Source organism: Neopsephotus bourkii, unplaced genomic scaffold, assembly GCF_033783945.1.
Source record: "Neopsephotus bourkii isolate Nb327-2 ecotype Australia unplaced genomic scaffold, CSIRO-AGI_Nbou_v1 NB_1761, whole genome shotgun sequence".
In the NCBI taxonomy this organism is placed as follows: Eukaryota; Metazoa; Chordata; class Aves; order Psittaciformes; family Psittacidae; genus Neopsephotus; species Neopsephotus bourkii.
This window is the reverse complement of record NW_026902235.1, coordinates 733,637-761,465: the sequence shown is the minus strand read 5'-3', so window position 1 is coordinate 761,465 and position 27,829 is coordinate 733,637. Positions and strand designations below refer to the sequence as shown.

Genomic DNA, 27,829 nt, shown 5'->3' with positions numbered 1-27,829 from the left:
GCAAGCTGCTCCAGTGGAAGGGGTCCCTGCCCGTGGCAGGGGTTGGAGCTGGAGGAGCTTTACGGTCCCTTCCAATACAAACCAGGCTGGGATTCTGTGATTCCCCAGAGTTCTGCTTCCTCCCAAGCCGCACCCAGCTCAGAGGCACTCGTGTCCATCAGCTCTCGCTGCGGCGCCTCGCTAATGTTTGCATTCAGCACAGAGCAATTTCCACCCTGTAAATTAGCTTTAATAGACGCGCTTCCACCGCCATGCACAGGCTGCAGAACTGCTGGTGCTCTGCCCGTGCCTCCCCGCTCTGCTCTGCACCGCAGCAGCCTCACCCCCTCTCCAGAGGAGATGACACTGAAGTTGATTTCCCATCTATTTTCCTTTCTTGTTCCCAGAGCACAGGGCACTGGTGTGAGCTCTCCTGTTGTACTCACACTCATCTGCTACAGTGTGTTGGAAGCGAGTAGTTTGCAAACGAAGCCAGGGTCTGAGACACACAGCTAATGACCTTCTCTCTGCCTGTGTTTCCTTTACGTCAGAAGTCGGAGTGCTTATTAAGTTTGGAAGCTTACTCCCAGGAGCAGAAGAAGAGGATCTGCTGGTGTCTGGCTGAGAACATCACCAAGCAGCAACATCCGGCATCAGCTCCTACGGAGAGCAAGGTAAGTGATCCATGCGGGAGCTTGAGAACACTGCTCAGAGCATCACAGGGCTCTGTTCGTGGTAGGGTCTTTGCTCCAGGGATGCTCCTACCAGGAGAGCTGCTCTGGAGGTTGGTTTTCTGCTAGGAGAGAAGGGAGATTGTGGTCAGGCACTGCTGTGTCTGCAGCTTCCTGCCCTGTTTGGGAAGCAGTTACTGCTTTTGCATCCACTGACCTGAGTAGAGGAAGGCTCCAGTGAGCAGGCGGCTTCTGACACCTCCCAGCATCTGTATTTGGACAGCTGAGACCGTGCAACCCAGTCTATGGCCTTCCCAGAGAGCTTGGCTCTAGGGCACAGCTGAATGCAGAGGGAGAGGCTCAGGCCAGGGTCTCTGGGTCCTGATTAAAAGCCAAGGGCATGGGAGTCGTGGTGCAGAGATTTGGCGCTTTGCACACTCAGATGGGCTCAAGCGTTTGATCTGGACCCCACAGATGGCCTCAGAGCACAGAAAAGTCATTTGATGAGTGCTGCTTTTCATACCAGCAAGGCAGCACCAGCACTTTTCCCACACTGAAGGGCTCCAGCCTGGCCCCAGAGCTCTGTCTCAGCAGCATCGGCAAGAGATGTGCGTGTGGAGGGGGTTTGAAGCACTGTAGTTAACACCTCTCCATCTGCCTGGCTTTGGGGCTGGTGCTGCCACCATGGAGTTGTCTGAGACAGCAGCAACCTGCTGGAGTCATCCTGTCCCCTGGGGACTGGGTTTGGACCCTTGGTGGGTGGAAAGGAGAAACCCACTGTGCTGAGTGTTTAAAGAGCTTTCAGTGAAGCAGATGGGGAGCTTGGGGGTAAAACCACCCAGATACCTCCCCTTGGCTGCTGCGTGCTGCTGGAGCAGCTCCTGCCCCATGTTGCTGTGTGGATACAGCCTCGGTGCATGGTCCTGGCTGGCTCAAGGGCAGGGACTTGCTCTCAAAGCAGGAGCAGGAGCGGTGCCACCAGGGGCAATGATGTGGCTTTTGCTCCGCAGCTCCCAAACCGGGTCAGTGCAAACATCTCCGCAGGAGACAGCGCCTCCGGATTCCTTTTCCTGCACGTTTCAGATGTACTGAAATAGCAACAACATACAGAGCCTGATAAACAGTTACCAGCCATACCTCAGCAATGCAAATACCCCGGCAGCTAACTCACTGAGGTGACAACACGTCTGTCCGTTGTTTTCCTGCCATGTGTCTGGCTGACACCACACAGTGCCCAGGCAGGGGGTCCCTGGCAGCTCCATGGGGGATGCATGCGATGGGAATGCTGCTGGGGGCTTGGCTTGGCTCTGGGCTGGGCTGGGTGAGATCCAGCCACGGGCTGGGGGGTGCTCTGGGCTGATGCTGTGCAGGGACATACTCAAACCCAGTAGATCCCAAAAGGGGGGATCTTGGCAGCTCTCTGTCATGACACATCCGTGGGGACTTCGGGTTTTTGGATGCTGTTTGCCCTCCCTGCTCCAGACTTCATGGCAGCGGCTGGGACTTTGGCTTTCTGGTAGATGTACAGGCCCTGTGGCTCAGAGCAAAGGTCCGAGAGCATCTGCTCCCTACGTTCTGGAGGGAGCCAGGCTGCTGCACGGGTGACCAGATACTAAACACAAACCTTTCTAAGGCTTTTCAGTGCCTCAGTAGCCAAGAGGGTGACCCCTGGGTGCAGCAGAGAGCCAGCGTGGGCCCTCCAAGGTTGTGACAAGGGGGTTTCGTCTTGGCTTGCCAAAGCTGATGGAAATCCCACTGGGGCCTGGAGGGAGAAAAGGAGTAAGAGAGGCTTAACCAGGCACATAATTGAGTTCATATCCCCATTTCCCATCCCAGCAAGGTGTAAACTGCTCAGGATGCAGTTTGAAAGCAAACCAGTGTGGGGAAGAAAGAGCAGCCCTGTGAGAGTCTGCAGTGCCCTAGGAGCAGGCAAGGTACTCAGTGGGGTGCTGGGGCCAGGGCAGGATGGGTGCCTGTGCTGGGGACAGGCTGTGGGCAGGAGCCCAGCACGGGTGAGCTGCAGTTGGAGCTGCTGTGACCAGGCTGCTCCACAGCTGGTTTGTTGGGGCAGAGTCTCCAGGGATGCCAGTGTGCAGGAGTTGGGAAAGTCAGTCACGTCTTGCAAGGGAGAAGTGATCCATTAGCATCGCTTGTCGCTTACAAGTCATTCGATGCCAGGGCTATTTAAGGAAACAGAACAGTGTCTGTGTCCTGTGAACAGGCACATTAGGCTGGAAGTATCAGCCTTGGCACGGCTGATTTCTGCTCCAGGCGGGAATCTCATTTGCAAAGCCCTCAAAACTGCTCCAGCTTGGCCAGAGGCAGCTCCTGGGTCTGGGGCTCTGCCATGCAATGGGAGCAAAGGGCTGGTGCAGCCTCAGTGCCAGGCAGAGATGTGCCATGTGCCAGCTGAGTGCTGGAGAAAGGGACATTGTCTGGGCAGAGAGAGCTCCTCAGCAGTGGGAGAGCTGGGAACATCTCTCCTTCAACAAGTTAACCCTGCTGTTAGTGCTGTCCATCAACCACAGAACCCCGGAGTGGTTTGTATTTGGAAGGGACCTCAAAGCTCCTCCAGCTCCAACCCCTGCCACAGGCAGGGACCCCTTCCACTATAGCAGCTTGCTCCAAGCCCCTGTGTCCAACCTGGCCTTGAACACTGCCAGGGATGGGGCAGCCACAGCTTCTCTGGGCACCCTGTGCCAGCGCCTCAGCACCCTCACAGGGAAGAGCTTCTTCCCTTCCTGAACAGACAGTTGTACTGCGGCACAGCATCCCCAGCAGAACGGGTGCATCTGGAGAGGAGGGGCTGAACTGGATGAACTGATGGAGGAAAAGTCGCATGGTGCCAGCTTCTTGGGGCTGGGAGAAATCAGATGGATTTTGGGCTTTGGGATGGCACCTCTTGTTTTTTAACCCCTCCCTGAGCTGTGCCCGGGTAGGGCACCACTAAGGGAAGGTCCTTCTGGCCCAGGGACATGGCTCTGCAGAGCTGTCACTGCCTCTGGGAATGTCTCTGAGAGGATGGTGTCAAGCCTGAGGGATGCAGCCTGTGTGGAGCCCGCTCTGCCTCCTGCTTTCAGAGCAGGTGGGTTTAGAGCAAAGCTGCTGGTTTCTGGGAGACACAAGCATACGGTGCATGTAGCATCCACTTCTGGAGATGAGGGAAGAGAAAGCCATGAGGGTTACAGCTGTGATGTATCCCATGCTCCCAACGGGCTTTTCCTGCCAGAGGCACTTCAAGAGGAGCTCCAGGGGGAACCGTGGCTGTTGGTGTGGTTCATGGTGGAGACATGGGCTCCAGTGGCTTCTCTGCTGCCACTGTAAGACTTGGCTGAACTCGTGGCATGCTGCACCCATCCTGCCAGCTGCCGCAGGTCACAGGACTTGTTCTGTGGGGCTTTTCTCCCTCTGCAGAGCCTTCCCCGCTCCCATCCTGGGGTCCGGACCTCACTGGAGGCAGCTCCCTGCCTCTTGGCTGTGCTGAGCAAGGAGCTGTTGAACCCATCTGCAGGGTGACCCAGCTTGGTGACAAGCATCCCCAAGCAGGGAAGTGTGGAGCCTGGGGCTGGGCTGGGCTGCTGAGGAACCACAGCAGTGGCAATGTGATTATAATTATGACTTAACTGAGTTAGTGAGGCTGCCGCCTTGGGCCCAGTCATGCCCATCTGTACAGAGCACGGGGCTTTCAATAACCCTGCATCTCTGCACTGGTCCTGTTCCTGGCCCAGCCCCAGCCCCATGTGGACCTGCATTAGCACGGTTGAAGAGATGGCAAACAGCAGAGCAGGGGCAAGGACAGGGCTCCCGGAGCTGGAGCTGCTCCAGCTGCTTGGGCTGCCAGGGAGATTAGTGCACAGCACCCTGTTTATAACCAACCTGCCACGAGCTGTGATTCTCACTGCTTGTTTCTTTGTGTCTTCCACACTCAGAACGGCTGATTACTCTTCCTTCTGCCTCCGTGACCTGAGATTACCTCCGAGATGCTGCCTGGCTGTAGCTGAAAGATGTAGATTATCCTTAAACTAACTAATTCCGGACACTCGGTGGTGCGGACTCTGGGCCGTGGCAGTCCAGGATGGGTGCTCCCCTTGTCTCCCGAGGGAGCTGGTGGATCCTCAGCACTTTCCAAAGCCCGGTGGCCAGTGTCTCTCCCATGGCTGCTGATGGTGCGAGCAGGCGTGGACCGATCCTGCTCCCGGCCCTTCCTGGCAGCGCTGGCTCCGGTGCTGGGAATGAGCCGCCGGTGGGTGCGCGGCCGGGAGGGACCGTCCGGCCCCTTCCTGGCTGTTCCCGTGCTCAGGAAGGGCAGGGCTGTTTCTGTCACTATTTACAGCGTGCTTGACAAGTGCAAGTAAATGTGCTGTCAACAAAAGCAAACAGTGTGTAATCGAGGGATGATTGAAACCAGGGCCGGTGGTGCGGGGAGGGCTCGGCGCTGGGCTGGGGTGCAGGGGTGGCCCTGCTCCCCTGGGTGCTCTCCCAGGAGCCGGCAGCATGGGGAAGGTTGAATGTGGGTGACCCCTCTCCTGTCCCATACCTGGCTGCCCCTGGTATGCACCCAAGTCCTTCTGCACTCCCTGTTCCCCAGCACCTCACTGTCCTCAGCACCACCCGTTCTTTTAACACTGGGTCACCTCCCAGACCTGCCTTCGGGGGGTGGCCATGTGCACACTTGAGCTGGCACAGCCGAGGGGCTCCTGGCACTGGGGTGGCTGTGATAAACACTTGGGGACCAGGTGCTTGTGACAAGGTTGGGGACAAGGGGGGTGAATCCATCTCTCTCTGGGTGCTTCACCCAGCAGCAGTTATCAGAGTGTGTTTGGATGTTTGATGGGGAAGAGAGGGAGCAACTCTTCCCTGTGAGGGTGCTGAGGCGCTGGCACAGGGTGCCCAGAGAAGCTGTGGCTGCCCCATCCCTGGCAGTGTTCAAGGCCAGGTTGGACACAGGGGCTTGGAGCAAGCTGCTCCAGTGGAAGGGGCCCCTGCCCGTGGCAAGGGATTGGCACTGGTTGAGCTTTAAAGTCCCTTCCAACCCAAACCAGTCTGGGATTCTATGAACTTGCACCTTCTTACTTTGTTTTTGGCCCAAAGTCCTTCCCTTTTGGGCTGGGAACCTGCTGGCCCATCCATGGCAGCTCTGCTCCAGAGGTCCCTGCTCACCAGCCACTGTGGAGCAGATGGGGCAGGGCACAGCCACGGGTGCAGGAAACCTGGAGCTTCATCAGTGCCTGCTTTTCTTCCCTGATCTCAGTGTGGGAAGCTGGGCAGGGCTAAGCACATCCCACCCGCATCGGAGGGGCCAGCCTGGCCCCGGCCACACGCACCTTATGCTGCTGTCAGTGTGCTCAAATGGGGAGACAACACTGAGGTTTATTCTGCCCCAATAAGGAAGGGTTCCAGCATCAGCTGCCAGAACTTGGGAGCCAGGGTACAAAAGTAAAGCAAATGATTCCATGACAGTGAGCAGAGCCCTGCTCTCACCCTGGGCTGGGAAATGTGCTACTGGGGGCAGCCAAAGGCTGTGGGTTCGGGAGGCGGTGGGATGGGACGTGCTGTCCCTTGTGAATCAGGCTCCAGCTCAGCTCTCTCCACTTGAGTGTCTGGAGGAAAGGGTCCCTGCCAGGGGTCTCCATTCCATTGGAACGAATGGGACCCTTGAATCCATGTTGGTGATCTCAATGCATAGTGGCATGTAGATGTCACCCTCAGCACCCCACGGGCCAGGGGAAGGACAATGTGTTGATGTTAATTCAGCTGAGGGAGGAGCTGAAGAGAGAGCAGTAGATGTGAATCAGGCTGTAAATAAGAAGGAAGTAGATGCAGTCTGAGCTGCCCTGGTTTGACCCATCCTGAACCATATTCTTGCTGACCTTCAAGCCCTCTTTCATGGAACAAGCCCCAGATGCAACCAGGGCATTGAAGGCTGTGGGGAAATTTTACAGCTCCCTATGAGGTTTCAAAGCATGTCTCAAATGTCCCTGTATGAATCTAAGGACCCTCTTTATGCAGTAGCATGACTCAATTCCCTTCAGTGCAGGTGAGCCTGGGTGAGTGTTGAGGGGTCCTGGGGCTCATCTTTCACCTCGTCATTCCCTTCCTGCACATCAGTTGGCTTCCAGCCCTAAGCACAGGGGCACACAAAGCCTGGGCAGGTGAGGGTTCTCCTGACTGCTCACTGGGGATGGATGGGATGTGGGGTTGGGCCTTGTGGCATCTCCTTCAGGACCAAGCCCAGGCTCCATCAGGCTCTTGGTGCCGGTGTTGGTGGCATGGAGGTGCTGAGGCTGCCAGCCCAGGACAGCTCAGGGGCTCTGAGGTCCCTGTGTGCTGGGAGCGAGCAGGAGGGATGGTGGAGCAGATGGAGCAGCCGAGAGCCACGCTCCAGCTCTATCCATTCATGTGCTCAGCTGCATCCAGAGCCATGAGAAAAGCAGAGCTCTGCCCTCAGGCAAACACCAGCTCCTGTTTCTCTGGTGCTGTGTGATGTGATGTTCTGGCCACGTCCAGTGGCACGAGTGACCCTTCCCACAGCCCTCCAGGCATGGTTCTCTAGTGGTGGCTGGAGCAGCTGCTGACACTTCCATAGTGGGCAGAGGTGTTGTTAAACCCTGGAGGTTTGTTCCTCATGGAGCCCTGGCAGAGCTGGTAAGAGCGAGTGTTGGGATCAGGGCTGGTCAAAGCCCAGGCTCAGACTCAAAGCACCGGTTTAAGTCAGTGCTGCTGTCACTGAAGGCACTGGAAGTGGTGCTGTGCTGCCTGTGAAGGGGGACACTGCCTGTGCCAGGCAGGGCTGGCACTCTCTGCTCCACTGGAGCCTTCCTGTGCCCAAGTGACTCCTGTTCCAGATAGCTGCTGATGCTCTCCCCTTCTACAGTGCTTGGGCAGGCTCTGGAGGCAAGTTCAAGCAACTCCTTGCAAAAGTTACTCAAACCCCAATATCTTTGTAAAGCAAAAGAGTGTGTTTGAAATGCTGGGTGGTGATACCCAGGGCTGTGTGTGACTGGGAGACATGACTCCATCCTGTCCCATGGGATTCTCTGGCCCTTTGTGAGGCTTGGCATCCTGCCCTCTAACAAGCACCTTCCTGATGGAGTGGCAGGAGCAGCAAGGGGATTACACTGCAGAGCATCTCCCACTGCAGAGCATCTCCCACCTCTATTGCTTGTTCCTTAGAAAGTAGTTTGGGGAAAAAGCCCAGCTGTGAACCTGCAGCAGTTTCGTCAGGAGGAAGCATCAGAACCAGCCTGCAGCATGGTGTCACTCAGGGGAGGACAGGGCAGGTGAGGGGGAGCGGCACAGGTGAATGTGTCAGTCTCAGGGTGATGCTCAGCTCTTCCTTGAGGCCCAGCGATCGTCTGCTTTCACCAACAGGTAACAGCACCTCAGGGCTTGGAGCACAGCTGGGAATAGCACAGTGGGCACAAGGGAGCCAGGGTGAGGGGAGGCTGGAGCAGCTTCAGCTGCTGCTTACATAGACACCAATAAGTGCAGCAGAGCCAAGCACTGCGGCCACACGTGCCAAAGGGGGATGCTGCTCCTTGGCCCCTGCAGCCAGGATGCACCCAGAGCCCAGGCTTGGTTTTGCTTTCAGAGGTTGCAGCCCGGGGCTGTACCCGTTGCTGGGCAGGATCTGGGCACAGGCTGAGGAAGCAGCACAACGGGGATGTCCTTTTGGATCAAAAGTGTCTGCTCTGCTCCCTGCGCCGGTCCCCATGCGCTGGGCTGGTCCCTGCTGTCTTCTAGGGAACCTGTGGCTCCTGCCTGGCTTCATTTGAGCTTGAAGGGCTCATGATGGGCAGCATCTGAGGGAGTGAAGGGGCATGTAGTGATGGGGACTTCCTGAGGTTCCCTGTGCCGTATACATCAGCTGGCTCTTGCTGGGGGAGCAGCACCACAGGGTTCTCACAACATGGGCTTTGTGCTCCAGGGGCTTTTCCAGCCTTTTGAGTACTTCTCTGGGGAACACCAGCAAATTCAGCCTTTACCACTGAAATCAGAGCTGTGTGCAGGGGATGGAGGGCACTGGGCAGGGGACAGGTTGGGGTATGGAGCTGGGACTGCGTTACCTCAGCTGCTCAGCCAAGGTACGTGGCTTGGGGAGGCTCTGGCTCTGCCAGGGGCAAGGCTCATGCCCTGGGTTAAGCCCTGGCTCCTGGTCAGGGCTGTGTTGCAGGGAGCAGAGGCACAGAGAGCAGCACTGCAGCGGCAGGGCTGGGCGATGCCCAGCTCAGGCACCCTTTGCAGAGCTATCAATTGGGGATGACAGTAATAGGAAATGGGATTAGTGCAGGCTGCTGCCACGGGATCGTTTCCTCCCATGGAGGAGGATTCCTCCTTCCAGGGCTCTGAGACACTTCATGGCCAGGGATTTTGGGTGGTGTGAATGTTCCCGCTGGTTGGGTTTCTACACCTGTACTTGCTTTTGCTCTTACACTAATTGCTCTGGATCAATTATTCATGGATTCAGTAATGAAGCAGGGAACGAGTACAAAGCTGCTCTGTTCCACCATGGCTTGAGGAGGGCAGGAGTGGAGCTGCTTGGGGGATTCTCCTTGTGAGGACTTTCAGGTGACTCCCATGAGGTTTTTCTCCAGTTCTGCTTTGTGTTTCTGGCTTCTTTTCGTTCCTCTCAGCCCCGTGCTGTGTATTAGATGCCTCTTCCTCTAGCCGCGTTCTTCATGTTCCTCGTGGTCACATTTGAAGTCTCGAGGTGCTGCAGCTCTCACCAATGGTTATGGTAGCATGTCACAGGGCCAATTAGAAGTTTCTGATCTGATGGCTCAGTTTGTCCCTGTTAAGGACTGAAATGGTGATGTTTTTATTCAGCTTTGGAAGCACTGATGTTTCCCTGGGTGATGGAGGTGCTGTTTTCCCCACATCCCATCTGCCCTGGGGAGGGATGTTACCTCTGCACAGGGAACACACTGCCAGCAGTAAAGCTGGCTACGTCCTTCCCAAAATCCCCCTGAGAGGGACTTGGTCTCATTCCAATGGAGTTCAATGCTTCTGGGGACAGGTGAGGCACCTTTGAGCAAGGATAGATTGAAGGGCAGCAGGAGCCAGAGAGGCTCCTCCATGGGGCACACAGAGGATGGGACTGCCAAGGTGTGGGGACAGCCCATGGGAGCAGCTCTGACAGCTGGATCCCGGGAGGTCCATTGGCTTCTCCCGGGGGGAGAGCACAGTCAGAGCAGCACAGCCATTGCTCTCCTGTTCACCTCCATGTCCAACAGTCTGTTACCTGCAGGGACTTTTCTGCTTTTCCCAATCCCTGATTGCCCCATCCCTGTCAGTGTTCAAGGCCAGGTTGGACACAGGGGCTTGGAGCAAGCTGCTCCAGTGGAAGGTGTCCCTGCCTGTGGCAGGGGTTGGAGCTGAATGGGCTTTAAGGACCCTTCCAACCCCAACCAGGCTGGGATTCTCTGAGGCTGAGGAGTTGCCTGGGTGCGGTGCAGTGCTCCAAGGCTTGTTTAGCCTCCTCTTCCTCACTTACTGCAAGAGGAAGATGAGCATTGCAGAACCTAAGCATCCGCATCAGCAGCCAGGAAAGGCTGAATTCCATTTTCTTGTACCCGGGTGTTACTTGAGCCACATGGCTCCATGACTGCGAGGAGCAGAGTTCTTGACATATGAAGCTGAAGCCTCAAAACCATCCCTGCCCTCGCCAAGCTGGGCATTGAAGGGGATGCTGCCCATCAGAGCACCTCTGGCAGCAGCAGGGGAAGCCAGCGCAGGCTGCAGCTCACCGCGGGGCTGGCTCTGGGCTGGTGTTTTCCCAGCTGGAAGTCCCGGCTGCGGGACACCAGAAAGGGAGCGTTACTCAGAGGGATGCTGGCGAAGCTGAGAGCCCACTGACAAACCTGCTTCTGTTCACTGACATCTGGCGAGTTCTGGGGAACCCCGAGCAAATACAGCCTGAGAGCAGGGGGGGTGATGCTCAAAGTCAGTGTCTGGGCAGAGGGTTACATGTGCAGAGACTGAGGATGCTGGAATAGGCAGGACAACGTTTGTCATTTTGGGGGTGTCTTGAGGCTTGTTTAATGTTAGGGACTCTGTTGCTTTTACTCTGATTCATACTTACCATCCTCGTCCCCTAAAACCACCCTGAATGCCATCCTGGGCTTGGAGGCAGCTCATTCTTGCCCTTCTGCTTTCTATTCCCCTTCTTGGGACATGCTGCCTTGGCCACTTAGAAACTGAGAAACTGAAACAGTGAAGTGGGAGGTCCTCCAGAGGGGATGTAGTAAAGCCCCCAGGCCTTCCCCTTCAGGACAGGGAAACCCAGATGCTGAGGATAGGAAGACCAACACACTGAGGACAGAGGGACCCAGATGCTGAGGATGGGAAGATGCAGATGCTGAGAACATGGAAACCTGTATATTGAGGATATAGACAGGTGCTGAGAACAGTGAGACCAATACGCTGAGGATGGAGAGAAGCAGATATTGGCCTCCTGAGCTAGTGCTGCTGGCCAAGGACCCATGCTGCAGTGAGACCATGGGGTGTTTTGGATGAGTCCTTGAAGTGGAAGGACAGCACCTCCCTGCTCAGACAGCATTAGCTGTGCCTCATTCTGCTGCCTCCTCCTGCAGTGATGGTGAGAAGGAGACCTGGTCACATCCCTGTCCTTGCTGGCCCAAATCAGCTTTGTGCAGCAAGGTGACCCTTGCCTCTGGTGATGAAGTCCCTGGTGCCTCTAGCCGTGATCAGGCTCGTTGGCTGGCTGTGATGGCATTGCTGCTGCTTTCCCCCTGTCTTTCACCCGTCACGGTCAAGTGTAGCAGAGCTCAGCCACAGCCCTTCCTGCAAGGACAGGATTTCACCCCCCCAGTGATGCTTCCAGCCCAGGATGGAAACCTTGCTCGTGGTGAGGCTGTGCTCATACCCTCCGTGCCACTGAAGAGCACCAGAGCTTCTGATTGAATTAGTGCAGGGGTTTAATTTAATCCCTGAATCTCTCTCATTTTAAAGGAGCCTGTTCATTTCCTTCTAGGGCCTTATCTGATGCGGGCAACCAGCAATATTAAGCAGAAGGACTGGGCAGATAGGGAGCTGCTTGGGAGGGGAAGGGCTTTGGGGGCATGAGCTGAGGCTGTGTGGGTTTTTCCTCTAATTATTTCATGAAATACTGATGACAGTGATTACAATACAAATAGGACACAAACAGCATCAGTAAAACATGCGCTGGTGCAAAGAGCATCCTTGCATGGCAGGTCTGGGAGCGTTCCCTTTTTACAAGAGGTTACAATAGAAGAACTGAAGGAGACCCAGGGATGGGGTAAACTGAGCGTTTGCTTTGTGCCTCCCACCAAATCCAGCTGTTTTGGGGGTGGGAGATGTTGCAGATGGGGCTGAGGACATGGTAGTCTGAATTTTAGTCTTCAGACTCAGTGGGGCAGTTCAAGTGATGCTGGATCGCTGCCTGTGATGAGTCAGGCTGGAGGGGGACAGAGCAGCTCCTCTTCATGCTCATAGGTGTGAAGGGGGACCTTTGGCATCAAAAAAAGGGCAAGACCACAAGGGCTGGAGCAGCTCTGCTCTGGAGCCAGGCTGAGAGAGCTGGGCTGGGGCAGCCTGGAGAAGAGAAGGCTCCTGAAGGGGAGACCTTAGAGCAGCTCCAGTGCCTAAAGGGGCTGCAGGAAACCTGGAGAGGGGCTTGGGACAAGGGCCTGTAGGGACAGGCCAAGGGGAATGGCTTGAACCTGCCCGAGGGGAGACTGAGCTGAGCTCTTAGGCAGAAGCTCTTCCCTGTGAGGGTGCTGAGGCGCTGGCACAGGGTGCCCAGAGAAGCTGTGGCTGCCCCATCCCTGGCAGTGTTCAAGGCCAGGTTGGACACAGGGGCTTGGAGCAAGCTGCTCCAGTGGAAGGGGTCCCTGCCTGTGGCAGGGGTTGGAGCTGGAGGAGCTTTGAGGCCCCTTACATTCTCTCACTACTTTCTTCTGTGGTTGGAGCTGAGCCCAGCTGTGCCGTGCTGTGCTGCCTGCCACCAGCTCCTGCTGTCTTCCAACCCACCTGTGCTGCCAGGTGCTGGAGGTGAGAGCCAGGAGGCCCCATCCCACTCCTGCCCCATAACCACAGACTTGCTGCTGGTAGGGGAACCCAGAGCTCCAGGATCAGGACCAGGACTGGGCGCTGTGGGACTGCTGGATGATCTGCCACCACCTGGGGACATGGGGATGATGCCATCTCACCTGGCTGAGAGCACCATTAGGGCTCTAGAAATTGGTGCCAGCCTTGTGGTTGGGATGTTAGGAGCAGAAAGGCTCCCCAGGAAGGTGCAGGTGAGAGATTTGGAGTGGTTCTGACCTCATCCTTCTTTATCTTCTCTTCTGGGCAGATGCTGGAGACAGATGCTGAGAAGCCGGGGCAGATGCACTCAGAGGACAGGAAGGCGGCCGCAGGTGATGCTCGTCCATGCACAGAGCCTGCTCTGGGAGCCACCCAGGATCCTCTCCTGCTGGAAAAGCAGCCAGTGGCTGCCAAGAGGGGAGAGGAGCAGCCCAGCACCCTGCCAGCCTTCATCATCCCAGAGCTGCGGCTCGACAGCACCTTCAGTCAGAGCGCAGCGGGTATGGCGAGCAGCACCACGGATGGTGAGGATGAGGAGGAGGATGAAGAGGAGGACGAGGAGGATGAGGATGAGGATGATGAGGAGGAGGATGGGGATGAGCAGTACTTGGAGAGGAGCGAAGTGAAGCGCAGCAGCATGATCGAGACGTCGGGCTGTCAGCCTGTATACACGCTGAGCGTGCAGAGCTCCCTGCGGCGCCGCACCCACAGCGAGGGCAGCCTGCTGCAGGAGGCCAAGAGCCACTGCTTCACCTCCGACACCACCCTCAACTGCTTGGACAGCCAGGGCACCACAGCTCACTGGGCCCTGCCTTCCCCCAGGACCCTCAAGAAAGAGCTCACCAAGAACGGGGGCTCCATCCACCAGCTCACGCTGCTGTTCTCAGGCCACAGGAAGGTACGTGACCTGCTGGGTCCTGCTTGGTTGTGTGATGGGGAGCTCCTGGGGTGGAGGTGTACCAGCATAGAGCCATGGAATGGTTTGGGTCGGGAAGACCTTAAAGCTCCTCCAGCTCCAACTCCTGCCACAGGCAGGGACCCCTTCCACTGGAGCAGCTTGCTCCAAGCCCCTGTGTCCAACCTGGCCTTGAACACTGCCAGGGATGGGGCAGCCACAGCTTCTCTGGGCACCCTGTGCCAGCGCCTCAGCACCCTCACAGGGAAGAGCTTCTGCCTAAGATCTAACCTGACCTTCCACTGTTTCAGTTTGAACCCATCACCCCTTGTCCTGTTGCCATATTCCCTAATGAAGAGTCCCTCTCCAGCATCCTTGTAGCCCCCTTCAGACACTGGAAGCTGCTCTGAGGTCTCCACGCAGCTTCTCTTCTCCAGGCTGAACAGCCCCAATGTTCTCAGGGTGACTCCTGTGGGAGCTCCTCCACCCCTGATCATCCTCGTGGCCTCCTCTGGACTTGCTCCAACAGCTCCGTGTCCTTATGTTGAGGGTTAACTGCACACAGGTGACCCCTCTCTTCATGGCCACAGCAAAGCTGGCATCTGAGGGGCCAGGAATGTCCCTGCCCCAGGCAGTCAGCTCTGGGAGATGCTTGTCAGTGTGCTGCTGCTCTGGGTGGGCATCTCCCACCGGTGTGTCCAGATCCTTTGGGTCCCATGTCCTGGAGAGCTGCTGTCCTTTGTGAAGGGCCCATCTCAGAAGGTTGCGCTCAGCAGTGATTCCTGACCCTGCAGAACAAGAGCAGTTGAGGGCCATGCAGCAGGGGCTCTGCTCACAAACCCGTGGAGCAGAGCTCACCTTGGCTGTGCTTTTGCAGGAACCAATGTGCTATTGCAGAGGTTGTGCCTGGGAAGTGCTGCTTGTTCAGGTGAAGCCTGACTGGGTGCTGAGAGCCCAGCACCCTGCTCTGCCCAACCAAGCTCACCCCAGCTTCATCTCCACCAGTGGCTGTGTGTGCTGCTGTGATCAGGGCTGTATTAGTTGGCTCAGGGTCATGCTACACAGCTCAGGACCATGTCACGCTGCTCAGGACCACCTTGCAAAATGCAGGACCACATTGCATGGTGCTCCATGGTGCTGCCTCCTTGGCAGGAGGGGTTGGTACAGAGCCCTGTGTGCCACGCAGCATGCAGTGTGGTGGGGGTTTAAGCCTGTGATGGGGTTAAGCCTCTTCCTGCCAGCCTCTTGCTGCTTGAGGAGCCACCTCTGCTGCTGTTCCCTGGAGCGCTTTTTGGGCTGATGAGAGCCCTTATCTCTAATCCAGGCTGGTCAGACGGGGCTGCTGTGCAGTAGGGTAGCCCAGACCCTCTGATGGCAGCAGCTGTGCGCTGCGGGGTCCAGAAACCTTCCCAGATCCTATCAAGAAAGGACCTTTCTGGCAGGGACACAGCAAGCAGCCGTGCCTGGTGCTTGGGCCGGCTCCGCTGGTTCCACAGTGCCGCTGTGCGTGCGGCCGGGAGCGTGCAGCCCTGCCGGCAGCGGAGTGCAGCGCTGCGGGGCCGGGGGGGGATACCCAAGGACCGTGTCCCAGAGCCCCCAGTGCCCGTCCTGGGCTGACCCGCGGGGGTGCTTTCCAGCAGGGGTGACCCGGGCTCCTCGTGGGTCGCACTGCTCCGGTGCAGGGTGCTTTGGAGCCCGTGCAGTGGGGCTGCGGGACTTGCTGCTGCTGCCAGCTCTGGAGCAGCAAGGTCTGCATGGCCAGTGCCTAAACCCACTGCCCGGTTGCCCCCATTGCTCCCATTGCTGTGTCTCTGCAGCTCCCTGCTGATGTACATAGGATGCCTGAGTGCTGCAGCGCGCAGGGTGCCTGGCCACCACATGCATCGGGTTTTGTGCTGCTGCCATCCCCCTGGATAAACTTTGGAGGGATTTCTGTTGGGCTGTGCCTTTGGACTAGTTTGATAAAGCCCGCTGTGGTTTCTGGAGCGAGGCACTGATGCACAGCTCCCCTCTAGATCCCCTCCAATTTGACAAGCACTGGTGATACCTGCACCCGGTGGCCTCAGTGGCAGGGCCACAGCATCCATCGAGGTGCTTGGTTGTTTCTCCTCTTCTGGGAGCGTTTCAGAGGGGCTCACTTTGTTGGCCCTTTTAACACCATGGTGCCCAGCATCCCTTCCCGCTGCCCCCATCCCGCAGTGGGGCCGGGAGGGGGTTGTTTGCAGAGCATGCAGTGGTTGGGAGCGCTGGGACCCCTCGGGCGAGCTCCGTTGCTGCCTTTTGTCCCGGAGCACGGCGGAGCCTCTCTGGACAATGGCAGGAAGCGCGCTCCGGCTGCGTGTCGCCGCGGCCAGCCCGCCTGCCGGGGCCCTATCTGCCTGGGGAAGCTGCTTTGCAAGGGCTGCATTGTTTGGGGCCGATAAACTCCGGAAACAAGGGCGCAGAATGGAAGGAAGTGTCCAAAGCCTCGAGCTCCGGGCTGCGGCGCTGCGCGGCCGGTTCCCACGGGGAGGCGATCCTGGGAAGTGCCCTGCAGCCCCCGGCAGCGCAGGGATGAGCTGGATACGGGGCTGGCTGAGAGCATCTTCCAGTCTCATTCACCAATGGGAAGCTACAGTGGCCCCAGGGGTCCCCATGCCTGACTCCAGGCTCAGAAGCTACACTGGTGCTGCCCCGAGCTCGCAGTGCCTCCCATCTCCCCTTGGTTTGCTCAGGCTGCCCTGGGGTGCTGGGCAAGGAGTGGAGCCCTCTGGGTGCTCCTTGAACTTGAAAGCTCCCATGATATGGTTCAGTTACGGGTGAACTGTTCTGTTTTTTCCTGGCTGGGGACTGCTGGGGAGCCCCTCATTGGTTCTGGCGGGGACAAGGTGCTCTGCAGGCTGTGCAGGGATTCCTTTGCCCACTCAGGACAACAGGAGTGGGAGCATCAGGAATGGATGCAGGTGTTCTCCCTGCTGTCAGCATCCCAAACCCAGAGGGGTTCCTGGTCACCATCCATGGTGTCTCCTCAGATGCCCCAGGAACACCACAGACTGAAGGGGGCATGGGATGAGTGGGGGGAGGTAAGTCCCCATGCCAGGATGGAGAGGAGCTTGTCCCATTGCATTGCTGCAGGCAGCTGTGGTTGTGGGCTGTGGATGCTGTGGCTCTGGGCTGTGCAGGTGTGGGGACCACGGGGAATGCTGGCAATGCTGGTGGGTGACCTTGGGGTGCCACTGGGGCCATGCACTGGCACAATGATGCAGACACTGTTTTTCTTTCCCCCCCAGCTGAGCAGAGCCGACCCCGAATGCAGCTGTGACGAAAGGGATGAGACCTCCCGCAAGAAACGGAGCAGGAACCTGTAAGTGTCACATTGACATCAGAGTGTCCCAGGGCTGTTTGTGGCACTCAAACATTTCAGCTGAGCAGTGGTGGTCCAGGAAGCCCTTAGGGTCCCCCTATCTTGTTCTCCCAGGCTTTTCTGGGGAGAAAGCAGCAAAGACAAGTGTGAATTGAGGTCTTGCTTCATACAGGGAGTTGTGATTTTCAGGGAGGAGGTGGGAGATGTAATGGGGCATCACACACCTGGCTGGGAGCAGCCCCTCTTGGCCTTGCTTTGGCAGACAGGAGCCTGCTCCAGCTGGTGCCATGGGGAAAGCAGCTTCCCAGAGCTGGCAGAGCTCTGCCTTGGTGGTGCTGAGTTCAGGGAGAGGCCATGCAAGTGCTGAAACATGAGCTGGGGGCCTCCTTCCCACTGGCCCCATGCAGGGAGGAGGAATCGGGAGGTTTCCCACTGTGGGACAGGCTCCACCATCACAGCACATGGGCAGTGTGGTGAGAGCACCGAGTGCTGAGGGATGCTCACAGCCCCTCTGCCTCTCCAGGTAAGGCTTTGGGGGTGCCAAGAACTGGGTCCAGGCAAGGACGAGGCAGCCGTGGCCTTTGCTTCCCACGAGTACAGCTGCAAGCGCAGTGGTGGGGATGAGTGAGGATGGTTTTGGAACAACCTCTGGGTTTGCAGTGCAGGATCCATCCGGGTGTCACGGCCACGGGGATTCCTGGAGCTGGGTCCTTCATGTGGGCTCAGAGCAGGTGGAGAAGCCACACGTGGTTTGAGCAGCTCAGGGGGTGTGAGGAGGCAGAGCGTGCTGGATGTGCACCAGGATGCACAGCTCCACACATGTGCCTCCTGCCAGCGAGCGGCACTGTTGCCCCGCGTGTCCTGGCTGCAGGTGCCTATTTTTAGCTCTTTTCATTATTTCCCTCCCAATTGAAATTAAAATGAATCCCTCACAGGGACATCACCCCCCCTCCTCCCGTGCCCTGCTGCAGCGTTGAGCCAGGGGAATGGTGCTGGTGGGGGGGGCTCCATCCCGCAGGGTCAGGGACGGCTGCGGGGAGGGTTTTGTCCTCACCTTGAGCCGGCTGCAGATGCGCTGGGAGCCTCCTGCATCGCACCGGCCGGCTATTGGCTGCGCAGCCGGGTTGCCAGCCGTCTGCAGGGACTATTTATGGTGCATGAGGCTGGGGTTTGGCACTCGCCGCGGCTCGGCCGGCACCCCCCGATGTGCCACACGATGGTGGACTTCTCCGAAAGATACCTGGAGAGGTAGGGCTCGGCATCCTGAGAGGAAGAGTGATGTGCTTTGCAGGGGATGCTGTGGAAGCAGCATGGGGTGATGGTGCTGGATGTGGCCTCATGGCTGTGATGGGAGCTGGTCACTTTATAAGGGCAACTCCAGGCAGAAACCAGCGATTCTTTAATGGAACATTATTTTTGCTGTGGCATTTTATACTGCAGGTTATACAGCTGGGGCTCTGTGTGTCTGTGGTCTGGTTTTGTGCTGCTTGCTGTTGACTTGCAAGCACGTGCAAAGGGAACAGGGGGGTTTAAGTTGGTGAACTTCCTTAGATGATGCCTCCTGGTGTATTCCAGCTGGGAAACACCCCCAGCCTGGTGTGCGCAGGGCTCGGGCTGTGGTGCCGGCAGCCCACGTGTGCTGGGGACACACACAGGCGCTGTTCAGTGCTTTGAAAGCCGTGCCGAGCTGCAGCGGCTGCCTCGCAGAGCTGGGAACATGCTGGAGCTGTTGCTGAGGGCTGTGTGGGGTGGCCGGTCCCATGTGGTGCCTGGTGCTCAGCTCTCAGCATCGCTGGCTGCGTGGTAATTTGAGGCAGATGGTGTTTGGAGTGTGAGGCTCTGTGTTTGGAGCAGCTTTTCCCATGTTAGTGCTGGCAGCAGCAGGATACGTGTCCTGCTGGGACTACAGCCCAGATGATGTGAAGGCAGAGAAACCCCCCGTGCCCCCCATGAGGGCATGGATGCACTGGGGACTAGGAGGGGATATTGCCCTCTAAATCCTTCCATGGCTCAGGGTGCTCAGCACCTTGTGCGACTGAGCCCTGGGGTTGTTGCATTTATTCCCAGTGGATTGCTGTGTTTTATCGTCCTGGGACGGGAGAGAGCTGTGTGTCTAGAGAGCATAACTAGGGATAGGGGTACACCCTTGCCTTGAACCCCTCTTATGTCCCCAGCCCTGGCCATGGCTCGGTGTGAGAGGCTGCAGGGGGAGGCTTGGCCAAGCTACCCTGGGTCCCATCCACCAGCCTTGGTGCAGGATGAGCATCTCAGATCACGCAGTGTCCCGTGCGCCCCTTCGTGCCGTGGTGTCATGCAGGGAACGTGCCACGAGGGGACAGCATCGTCTGCTCCCATCACCTCTCCCACCTCCTGCTCCCCGCTTCTCGCCGGGCCAGGCTGGGGCTGGGGCTGCGGGCTCTCATTTTCACATTGCACTTGCCAGAAATCTTGGTCCCGCTTTGTCCTGGTGGGAACAGGGAGCCCCGTGCCCGGGTGTCCATCACTGTGCCCGTCCAGGGACCCGTGTGGTGTCCGTGCCCCTCAGTGCCACACGCTGCCGGTACCAGTCACCCCCTTACGGAGATGTCCCCATGGCTGTGCCCCTCCTCTGCTGGCACTGGAGCAGTGTGAGCACCAGCGGGTCACACGGGGGCTCCCAACCCCTTTGCCTTCCCCAGGCTTCCTGCGCTCCATAAATAGCCTCGTAAATCCCCGGTGCCTCCCAAAGGCCCCGCTCTCCACCCTCGCCGTTGATTTTTCCACCTTTCCTCGAGTTCCCCGGAGCCCCCGGGCGGCAGCGGGGCTGCCACAGCCCTCACCCACCCGCACCCGGTCCCGGTCCGCCCCGCTCCGCGTTTAAAGCTCCCCCGGCTGAGCCCTCCCACTTCCGCGCCGGCCGCATCGGGCGGGAGCGCGCACGGGGCTGGCGGCAGAGCTCCGCAGCGTGTGGCCGCGCCGGCAGCGCCGCGAGGCCCGTCCCAGCGAGCATGCCCTTCTTCCGGGACCTTTCCAAGCCCCAGCCGCTGGAGTTCCACGCCGAGATGCTGCTGGGCGTGCAGAGACCCCACAACGGCAGCCTGCAGCGCCGGCACACCATGAAGGAGTAGGTGGTGGGCACAGGGCTGAGGCTGAGGGTGGGTCCCCTCGGTGCCGGGTGTCCCCCAGCCTCTCGCCCGCTTGCTAAAGCTTCCTTTCCCCCCTAGAGCCAAGGACATGAAGAACCGACTGGGGATTTTTCGGCGGCGAAACGAGTCCCCCGGGGCCAACCCCTCCGGGAAGCTGGACAAAGTGCTCAAGTCACTCAAGTAAGTGCTGCGAGCGGGGGGCACGGGGATCGGGGGGGCCTGGGGACAAGCTGTGGTCGGGCTGAGCATCGCCTCCAGCGAGGCTGGGGCCACCCTGCTGGGGCAAGCTGCGGACAGGCCGGTTTTGTTTCTGGAGGAGCACTGAAAGGCGTCTGTTGGCTAAAACCTGTGCCGAGGCGGGGGAAGCTCCGTGCCCGGGAGGCGGCAGCTTGGGCTGGAAATTTACCTGATGGCTGCTTTCCGCAGCGCCTCTACGAGAAACTTTAACTGGCCGGAGGGCGGGTTGAAAAACCGCTTTTCCCTGGAGATGCTCCAGCAGCTGGAGTCGAGCCCTCTCTGCTCACACGCAGCCGCTCCTGGCTCCGACACCGCCGATCCCAGCGCACAGAGCGCTGCGGGGCGAGGTGTCCTCCTGCCAGTCTAAGGGCAGAGTTTTCCTTCCCCTGCTGTGCTGCCCGGTGCGGAGCCCTCCGTCGGTCTCTGTGCAGTGCTGGAGCCGGGGCACACGCGGTGCTGTTACCGGCGGTGGCTGTCACAGCCTCACCTTGCCAATACTTTGTCCTCCTGCAGGCCCACTCCCGAGGAAGCTCTCAAGTGGGGGGACTCCCTGGAGAAGCTGCTGCTGCACAAATGTAAGTGTGTGACCGACTCTGTTTGCTGCTGGGGGAGTATCCGGACATGTGCGTGGCTAGAGCAGGGATTTCCTCTGTTAATCCCTTCCGGTGTTTGGGGTAGACAAAGGGAAATGAGGCTGCCCCTTGCCTGCACCCCTTCTGCTCCTGTCTGGTGCAGGGGCTGGGGGAGCCAGGGCTTGAGGCTGCATCCCCTCTCAGGGAGAAAAAAGCAGCAGTTCCTGTCTCTGCCTGGTCTATGAAGCAGGAGTTGCTTTAGACTATTCCCCCTCTTGTGTGGGGCACCCCACATCATGGTCACATCCTACACCCAGCTCCCATAGGGACAGCAAGGGAGTCCTCGCCCCATGCATGCAGCAGGGCTGAGAACTGGGGATTCAGCACACGGATGGATTGCGTGGCCGAGCTTGCACTGGCGATGCCACCGCTGCCTGCTTTGTCCAGGGGCTCTTGAGGGGTTTTAGGGCACTGTGTGGAGGCAGCTGAGGCTGCACCTTTGCAAGGTTGCTGGGCTGAGGGTCTTGTGGGGCCATTCCCCATGTGTGAGCTGGGAGTAGAGATGTGCCTGTGTCCCCACAGATGGGCTCGCTGCCTTTAGGGCCTTCCTGCGCACCGAGTTCAGCGAGGAGAACCTGGAGTTCTGGCTGGCCTGTGAGGAGTTCAAGAAGATCAAGTCCCAGTCCAAGATGGTCTCCAAGGCCAAGAAGATCTTTGCTGAGTACATCGCCATCCAGTCCTGCAAGGAGGTGAGGGCTGGCTCCTGTGCTGGTGTGTGGCTCCACGGCACGGGGAGCTGCTCACCAGCGCTGGTCTCTGTGCCCACAGGTCAACCTGGACTCCTACACGCGGGAGCACACCAAGGAGAACCTGCAGAACATCACCCGCAGCTGCTTCGACCTCGCGCAGAAGAGGATTTACGGGCTCATGGAGAAGGACTCGTACCCCCGCTTCCTGCGCTCCGACTTGTACTTGGACATAATTAACCAGAAGAAAGCCAGCTCCCCACTGTAGGCCCAAGGACTCTCTCGGGGCAGGCTGGGAGCTGAGTGTTTACATGGAATCGGGCGGCAGAGGCTTTCCTGGGGGATAGCGGGAGCTGCCGTTGTGGCCCCAAATGTATTCCTGCAGTGGACGGGTGTGGGGCAGCTGAAGGCACCGAGCATGGGGCCGAGGGGACCAACAAGCCCAGCAGTCTGGTACTGCTCCATCGCCCCGTCTCACCATTGCTGGTACGATGCCTTCGGAGTGACTCCGGCATGGATTTTAGCCAGGAGGGCAGCTCCCGTCATTACTGTGAAGCAGGCGCCCGAGCTGCCAGCATGGCTGGAAGGTGACGAGTGATCCCAGCTTGAGGATGAGGACTTCTGCATAGGGCTCCGGCAAGGGGACAACAGCACCACCTTATATCCCTGGATATGAGACTTGTGAACTGGACCAGCCCCAGGATGCTGCTGTGCTTCCCATGCCGGCGATGCCTCCCGGAGCAGTTATATCCCAGGAGCCCGGCGCTTCCTTTGCTCGTGGTGGGTCCCCCTGAGAGCAGCGGAAGCCGGGTCCTTCCCCTGCACTGGAGGTGTGTGAGGCCAGCCACCTCCTGCTCCCACCCCTGGTTTATTTATTGACCTCCCGTAGCTGGACGCGTTGCTGTGTCATAGGAAACCCTCGTGTCCTTTCCCGGTCTGAAATGACAAGTGCAATATTTGTGTGTGTCGCGGCGGGTTCTCCGCTCGAGTGGATGCTTTTTAGTTTCTGAGTGCGTACAGCGTTGTCTGAGTTCGGGTTTACCCGACAAACCCATTCCCTGGCAGCGGGCCGCTGGGGGAGCCTGGTGTATATATCATGCCCTGACGACGGAGGGTTTGGTGATGGAGAAAAGCAGCTCCGTGGACCAGATGCTCTCCTTACTCTGGATAACAATATGTGTTCTGAGGAGCGGGGGTTACTGCTGACCCTGGCTTAGCTGGACGGACTGCCTGCCTCCAGGCACCCAGTTTACAGTGCAAACATCTCTGCAGCTGGCAAAAATACATTGTCATGGTCATAGGTAAATAAAAGGAGAATATCATGTCTTGTAGCTGCCTTTTCTTCCTGACGTGTTTCTCGGCACTGGCAGAGCAGGCATCCCCTTCTTCACCGGGGAAGTGTAAACTCCTGTTGCTGCGTGGCTAAAGATGGGAAACTCTGGCTCCCTGGATTTCTGAGCTGGGTTTTGTGAGGCCATGGCCGGGTGTAGCCCTGCAGGAACACAGAGAGCTTTGCCCAAAATGAGACTGTTCCCAGGGACAGGGTTCACTGTTTAAACACAGCAGAGCACCAGCCTCTGAGCATGGAAATGCCCAGAAACACAAGTGACCGAGTGTAGCTCCGGGTCGCCCTGGGACACACCAAAACAAGCATCAGAGAGCCCAGCAGTGCTATTTCAGGTCCTGGCTGGCAGGGCTGCTCCTCCCCTGGGAAAGGCAGCGCTCTGACAGCTCTGGTTTAAGATGAGAATGTTTTGTAAGGGCTGTTCATGGCGCGTTTGGTGGCTGAAATGTCTTGTGCCACCTGCTTGTGGTCGGCTTCAGATGGCTTAGGATGTGTTTATGGTGTCAGGGAACCGTGTGGGGCTGTGTGTGGTGTGGAGGTGATGCAGCTGCCCCAGCAATCCCATGCAGGCACAGCTCTCCCTGGCAGATAAGATCTCTATTTGGGAGCTGTGTGTTTCCCTCTTTAAACTCACAGCACGTGATGGCCAGCGGGGGAAACTGAGGCAGAGCTGAGGGGATCCCTTGGGGGTTGGCTGGAGGCAGCAGGGTAGTGGGATGCCTGCATCCTAGAGCTGCTGGGACCCATCAGGTCAGTGCATTCTCCCTGCAAGCACTGCCATGGTCACCCCAACTGGCTCCTCTAAGCCAGGCCCTCCTCTTCCTCCTGTCCTGTTGGGAGCCTTCATCTCCTCTCCTCCCCAGCCAGGAGCATTTCCCTTCATATGTGGCCTCAACACAAATTTTCTTGCAGTTCCCCTCTCTCTCCATCACCCACATTCTCTTGATCTCCTCTCACATCCCCAGCCCATCAGTGTCAGGACACTCTGACTGCAGGGTCGTGTTGGTCCCCACTTCCCATGTCTCATGCAGGGGACTCGGCTCATGGGGCTTTGCAGGTACTTGGCAGCTCGGTACCTGCTGTTACCTCCTCTCTGGAGGCCAGGGCCAGCGGGCCCTCCTGAGGCTGTTGGTGATGCCCAGGAGCATCCAACCTGCACATCCGCGCCTGGTTTTGAGCTTATAACACACCTTCCTTATGTGACTTACCCGAGCCCATCCAGCAGGGCAGGCAGCAAGGCCTGGAGCTGCTGTGGGACACGTGGGAACCTGCTGTATGAGTAAGTGCCACCAGTGCCTGCAGGCAAAAGGTGAAGGAATGGGGACCTGGGGTGACTCCCTGGAGAAAACGGAACTGCCCTGTGCGAGTGACACCAGTTGGGTTATTGCTGTAGCAGAATTCACTGCCAGGTTGGCCTGAGTCACTCTGCAAACACCACAGCTCCAACCCTGCGTGCTGGGAGGCGCTGGATTGCAGGAGAGGCCGGGCTGGGGTGGGAGGTGGGGATGCTCCATGCTTGTGCCCTGTGGTGCTGTGCTCTCTGCAGGAGGACAGGTCTCATCATGGACCCTGCGGTGACACCAGCGCCACAGCTTTGTCCTCTCTGTGCTGCAGGAGAGGAGCTGGACATTGTGCTGCAGAGTGAAGGGTTTGAGGAACCCAGTTTATGAATGGGAACTGGGTCAGCTCATGGAGGGAGCTTGTTATGGGGGGACGTTGGTTGTGATGGAGATACAGCCCCACTGCCCTGAGCAGCAATTTTTGCAGCTGAGATTAAGATATGGAGGGCTAGTGGGACTGTTACAGGGGTACTTAGCTTAAAACACAACTTGGTAGCCCAGGGAAGCTGTGGCTGCCCCATCCCTGGCAGTGTTCAAGGCCAGGTTGGACACAGGGGCTTCGAGCAAGCTGCTCTAGTGGAAGGTGTCCCTGCCCGTGGCAGGGGTTGGAGCTGGATGAGCCTTAAGGTCCCTTCCAACACAAACAGGCTGGGATTCTACGATTTCTGTCCTTATTTACCATAAAATAAGATGTCCAAGACAAAATCTAACCAGGCTGCAACAGATGTGAAAGGAAGAAGTTAGTGAGTTGTCAATGGCAATGCAAATGCAGAAACTCGTGCCTTCTGCAGTAGGGAGGATGCTGGCGTGGACCTTATCTGAGCAGATAGCAAGGGTTTATCTCAGGGCTAGAAATGAGTGGTTGCTCAGTTGCAAGTTGTCACAACTCAGCCGTGGTTGTCGTGTGCAAACAGGGTAAAGTCCACGGAGGCGCGGGTGATCTTGGTTCATGTGCAGGATGAAGATCACCAAGCTGAAGGCAGCCATGAGGAAAAGCAGCCCAGGGAGAGCATTTAAACAGGAAAATGGGAATCATCACCAGCAGGTGCCGAATGCTTTGTTAGGTTCAAAAAATGCTGTGACCCCGTAGGTGGAAAAGGGTAAGACTGCTGGGAAAAACATCCTAAGGTCCTGGGTTTAACATCATGGTTTAATAGACTTGTAGGATGGATTGTTCTGGAAGGAGCCTTAAAGCCCATCCAGCTCCAACTCCTGCCACAGGCAGGGACCCCTTCCACTGGAGCAGCTTGCTCCAAGCCCCTGTGTCCAACCTGGCCTTGAACACTGCCAGGGATGGGGCAGCCACAGCTTCTCTGGGCACCCTGTGCCAGTGTCCCACCACATCTGGGCATTGCTACTTGTAGCTCCCCGGGCAGGATGACACCGCACACAGAGCAGTGCCGAGCTGGGACCCCTCGTCACACTGCAGAGACACCCCTCAATTTCCCCATATGGTTTTCAGAGCCCAGCTCCTGCGTCACCACCTGGAAGGACGAGAGCCCTGAAACAGACCTCAGCACCCCCAGCCCTTATTGAACCTGGTGGAAGCAAAAGTCCCCAAACCAAACCCAACCAACCCCAACTCCCATCCCTGCCGTGCAGACAAAGACTGGTTGTTCCATGGTGGAGCTCCAGGCGGGAACCTTGGATAACCGACTAAGAGCTTGGCTGCTCCTGATAACCCCCAGCAGCTTTCTGAGCAGGGTGAGGTGGCTTTGTGCAGCAAGTCAGCAGTGTGAGCAGGGCAGGGGGATGCCTCTGTCTGCAGCCTCCCTATCTCACTGTGGAGCTCTGTTTAGTCTGTGCCTCTCAAGCAGCCTTGTTTCTATTCTGAGAATATTTGCCTAATCGTGGTCCAAGGAATTCTTTTGCTCAGTAAAAAGTTCTGTTTATTTGGCTAAGTTTATACTCCAGGATGGGTCTTGGAAAGGCCCCGTTAGGCTGGGGTTGCTGCAGTGTCCTGGGGCAGGGGCAGACGTATAAAAAAAGGCAAACTTCTTCTTTTCACAGAAATAAGAAAATAGCTCCAGGCTCACAGCTTCGAGCCAGCTCTGAAATGAGGCCCCTGCAACCTGAGTGCTGCAGTTACACAGATGAGCCCAGCACCCACCTCTGGCTGCTGTGCTGGGAAGCTGATGAAGTACTGAGCTGAAGGACATCGGAAGGGTCAAGGCCCATCATCTCGGATAGGTGAGACTGACGTACCACCCTCCCCAAGTCCCTCTGGTTCATCCCAAGCTCCTCATCCCTGAGGAAGTGAGGAAACTTCATCAGGGTCTGCAGTGATAGGACAAGGGGTGATGACTGAGCTGAGCTCTTAGGCAGAAGCTCTTCCCTGTGAGGGTGCTGAGGCGCTGGCACAGGGTGCCCAGAGAAGCTGTGGCTGCCCCATCCCTGGCAGTGTTCAAGGCCAGGTTGGACACAGGGGCTTGGAGCAAGCTGCTCCAGTGGAAGGGGTCCCTGCCTGTGGCAGGGGTTGGAGCTGGAGGAGCTTTAAGGTCCCTTCAACCCAAACCAGTCTCATTCTGTGAATTGAGGCTGTAAGGACAAGTGCCACCAACCTCTGTGGATGGCATCAGCGATGTCACTCCTGAGCAGTCTGTGGGGAAGGAGGAAACAAAACGCTTCTGCAGTAAAAATACAAATGGGCTCAGATGCTGTGTGTCAAGGAAATAAAACGCGCTCGGCTGGGCCGCTGCCAGGACAGGAAATCCAGCGGTGGGAAGAGTCCCCTGGGTGCCGCTCGCTCATTCAGGAAGCATTGTTCTGAGCCTCTCGTTGCTCATTTTCTGAGTCTTCGCTGCATTAGGTCATTTTTACTCATCTCATCCAACTCACACATTCCCTGTGCTGGGGAAGGAGGCAAATAATGCCGAACCCTGGCCAGCCGTGAGGCGCTGGGGAAGCCTGGAGAAAAGGATGGTGGAAAACACTTTCCTTTGTTGCTTGAGCAGACCCACAGAGCAGTGGCACACGGGGAGGATGAGGAGGACCTTTATGCAGAGTGACCCACTGCCAGCATCCCTCACCCCACTTTGGGTACTGCCAAGCAGGGGCAGAGATGGTGGTGATGAGCTGGAAAGATGCAGGGCCTCCCCATCTTCCCTGCCTTCATCCCTTAAAGAGGAAGGTTCGAGAGATGGAGAAGAGCCAAGCAGGAGCAGATAGCACCTGGGGACAAGGTGTTTGCATAGGAGCCATTTGCAAGTAATTTCTTGTCCCTTCCTGAACTAATGGGACAATTATTCAGGACACACGTGTTCCTCATGGAAAGTTTCAGCCGGCCCGTGCGTCAGTTTGTCGGTGTAGCAACCCTGTTCTGCTGATCACAGTGTTCCGACACAAAGACAAGTGGGTGAAACCTCCTGCTCCTGGACCAGAGACAGCAGTGACAGGACACCGAGTGCCAAACAAACCTCCTGGTTCAGGGCACATCAGAGCTCATGGGCTCACGTGTCGAGAGCTGACCTGCAAAGCCCAATAAACACTGACCTGCTCTGATGCAGC

The 27,829-nt window shown here is 57.6% G+C and overlaps 1 protein-coding gene across 8 annotated transcripts in view; it reads left to right on the top strand.

The window, feature by feature from the left end:
- RGS3 (regulator of G protein signaling 3) overlaps positions 1–22,968 on the top strand; it is a 76,012-nt gene extending 53,044 nt beyond the window's left edge. For 6 of the 8 annotated variants that reach the window (XM_061377972.1, XM_061377975.1, XM_061377974.1 and 3 more), the window contains 7 exons: positions 531–653; positions 12,988–13,617; positions 16,884–16,957; positions 20,161–20,262; positions 20,833–20,894; positions 21,474–21,640; positions 21,720–22,968. In XM_061377972.1, coding sequence (XP_061233956.1) covers positions 531–653; positions 12,988–13,617; positions 16,884–16,957; positions 20,161–20,262; positions 20,833–20,894; positions 21,474–21,640; positions 21,720–21,905 — 1,344 coding nt within the window. In that variant the 3' untranslated portion in view covers positions 21,906–22,968. Of the gene's footprint in view, positions 1–530; positions 654–12,987; positions 13,618–16,883; positions 16,958–17,002; positions 18,206–19,812; positions 20,061–20,160; positions 20,263–20,832; positions 20,895–21,473; positions 21,641–21,719 lie in introns of those variants that run through there. The other 2 variants (XM_061377979.1, XM_061377978.1) reach the window with 2 other exon arrangements.
- Positions 22,969–27,829: the final 4,861 nt, after the last annotated feature.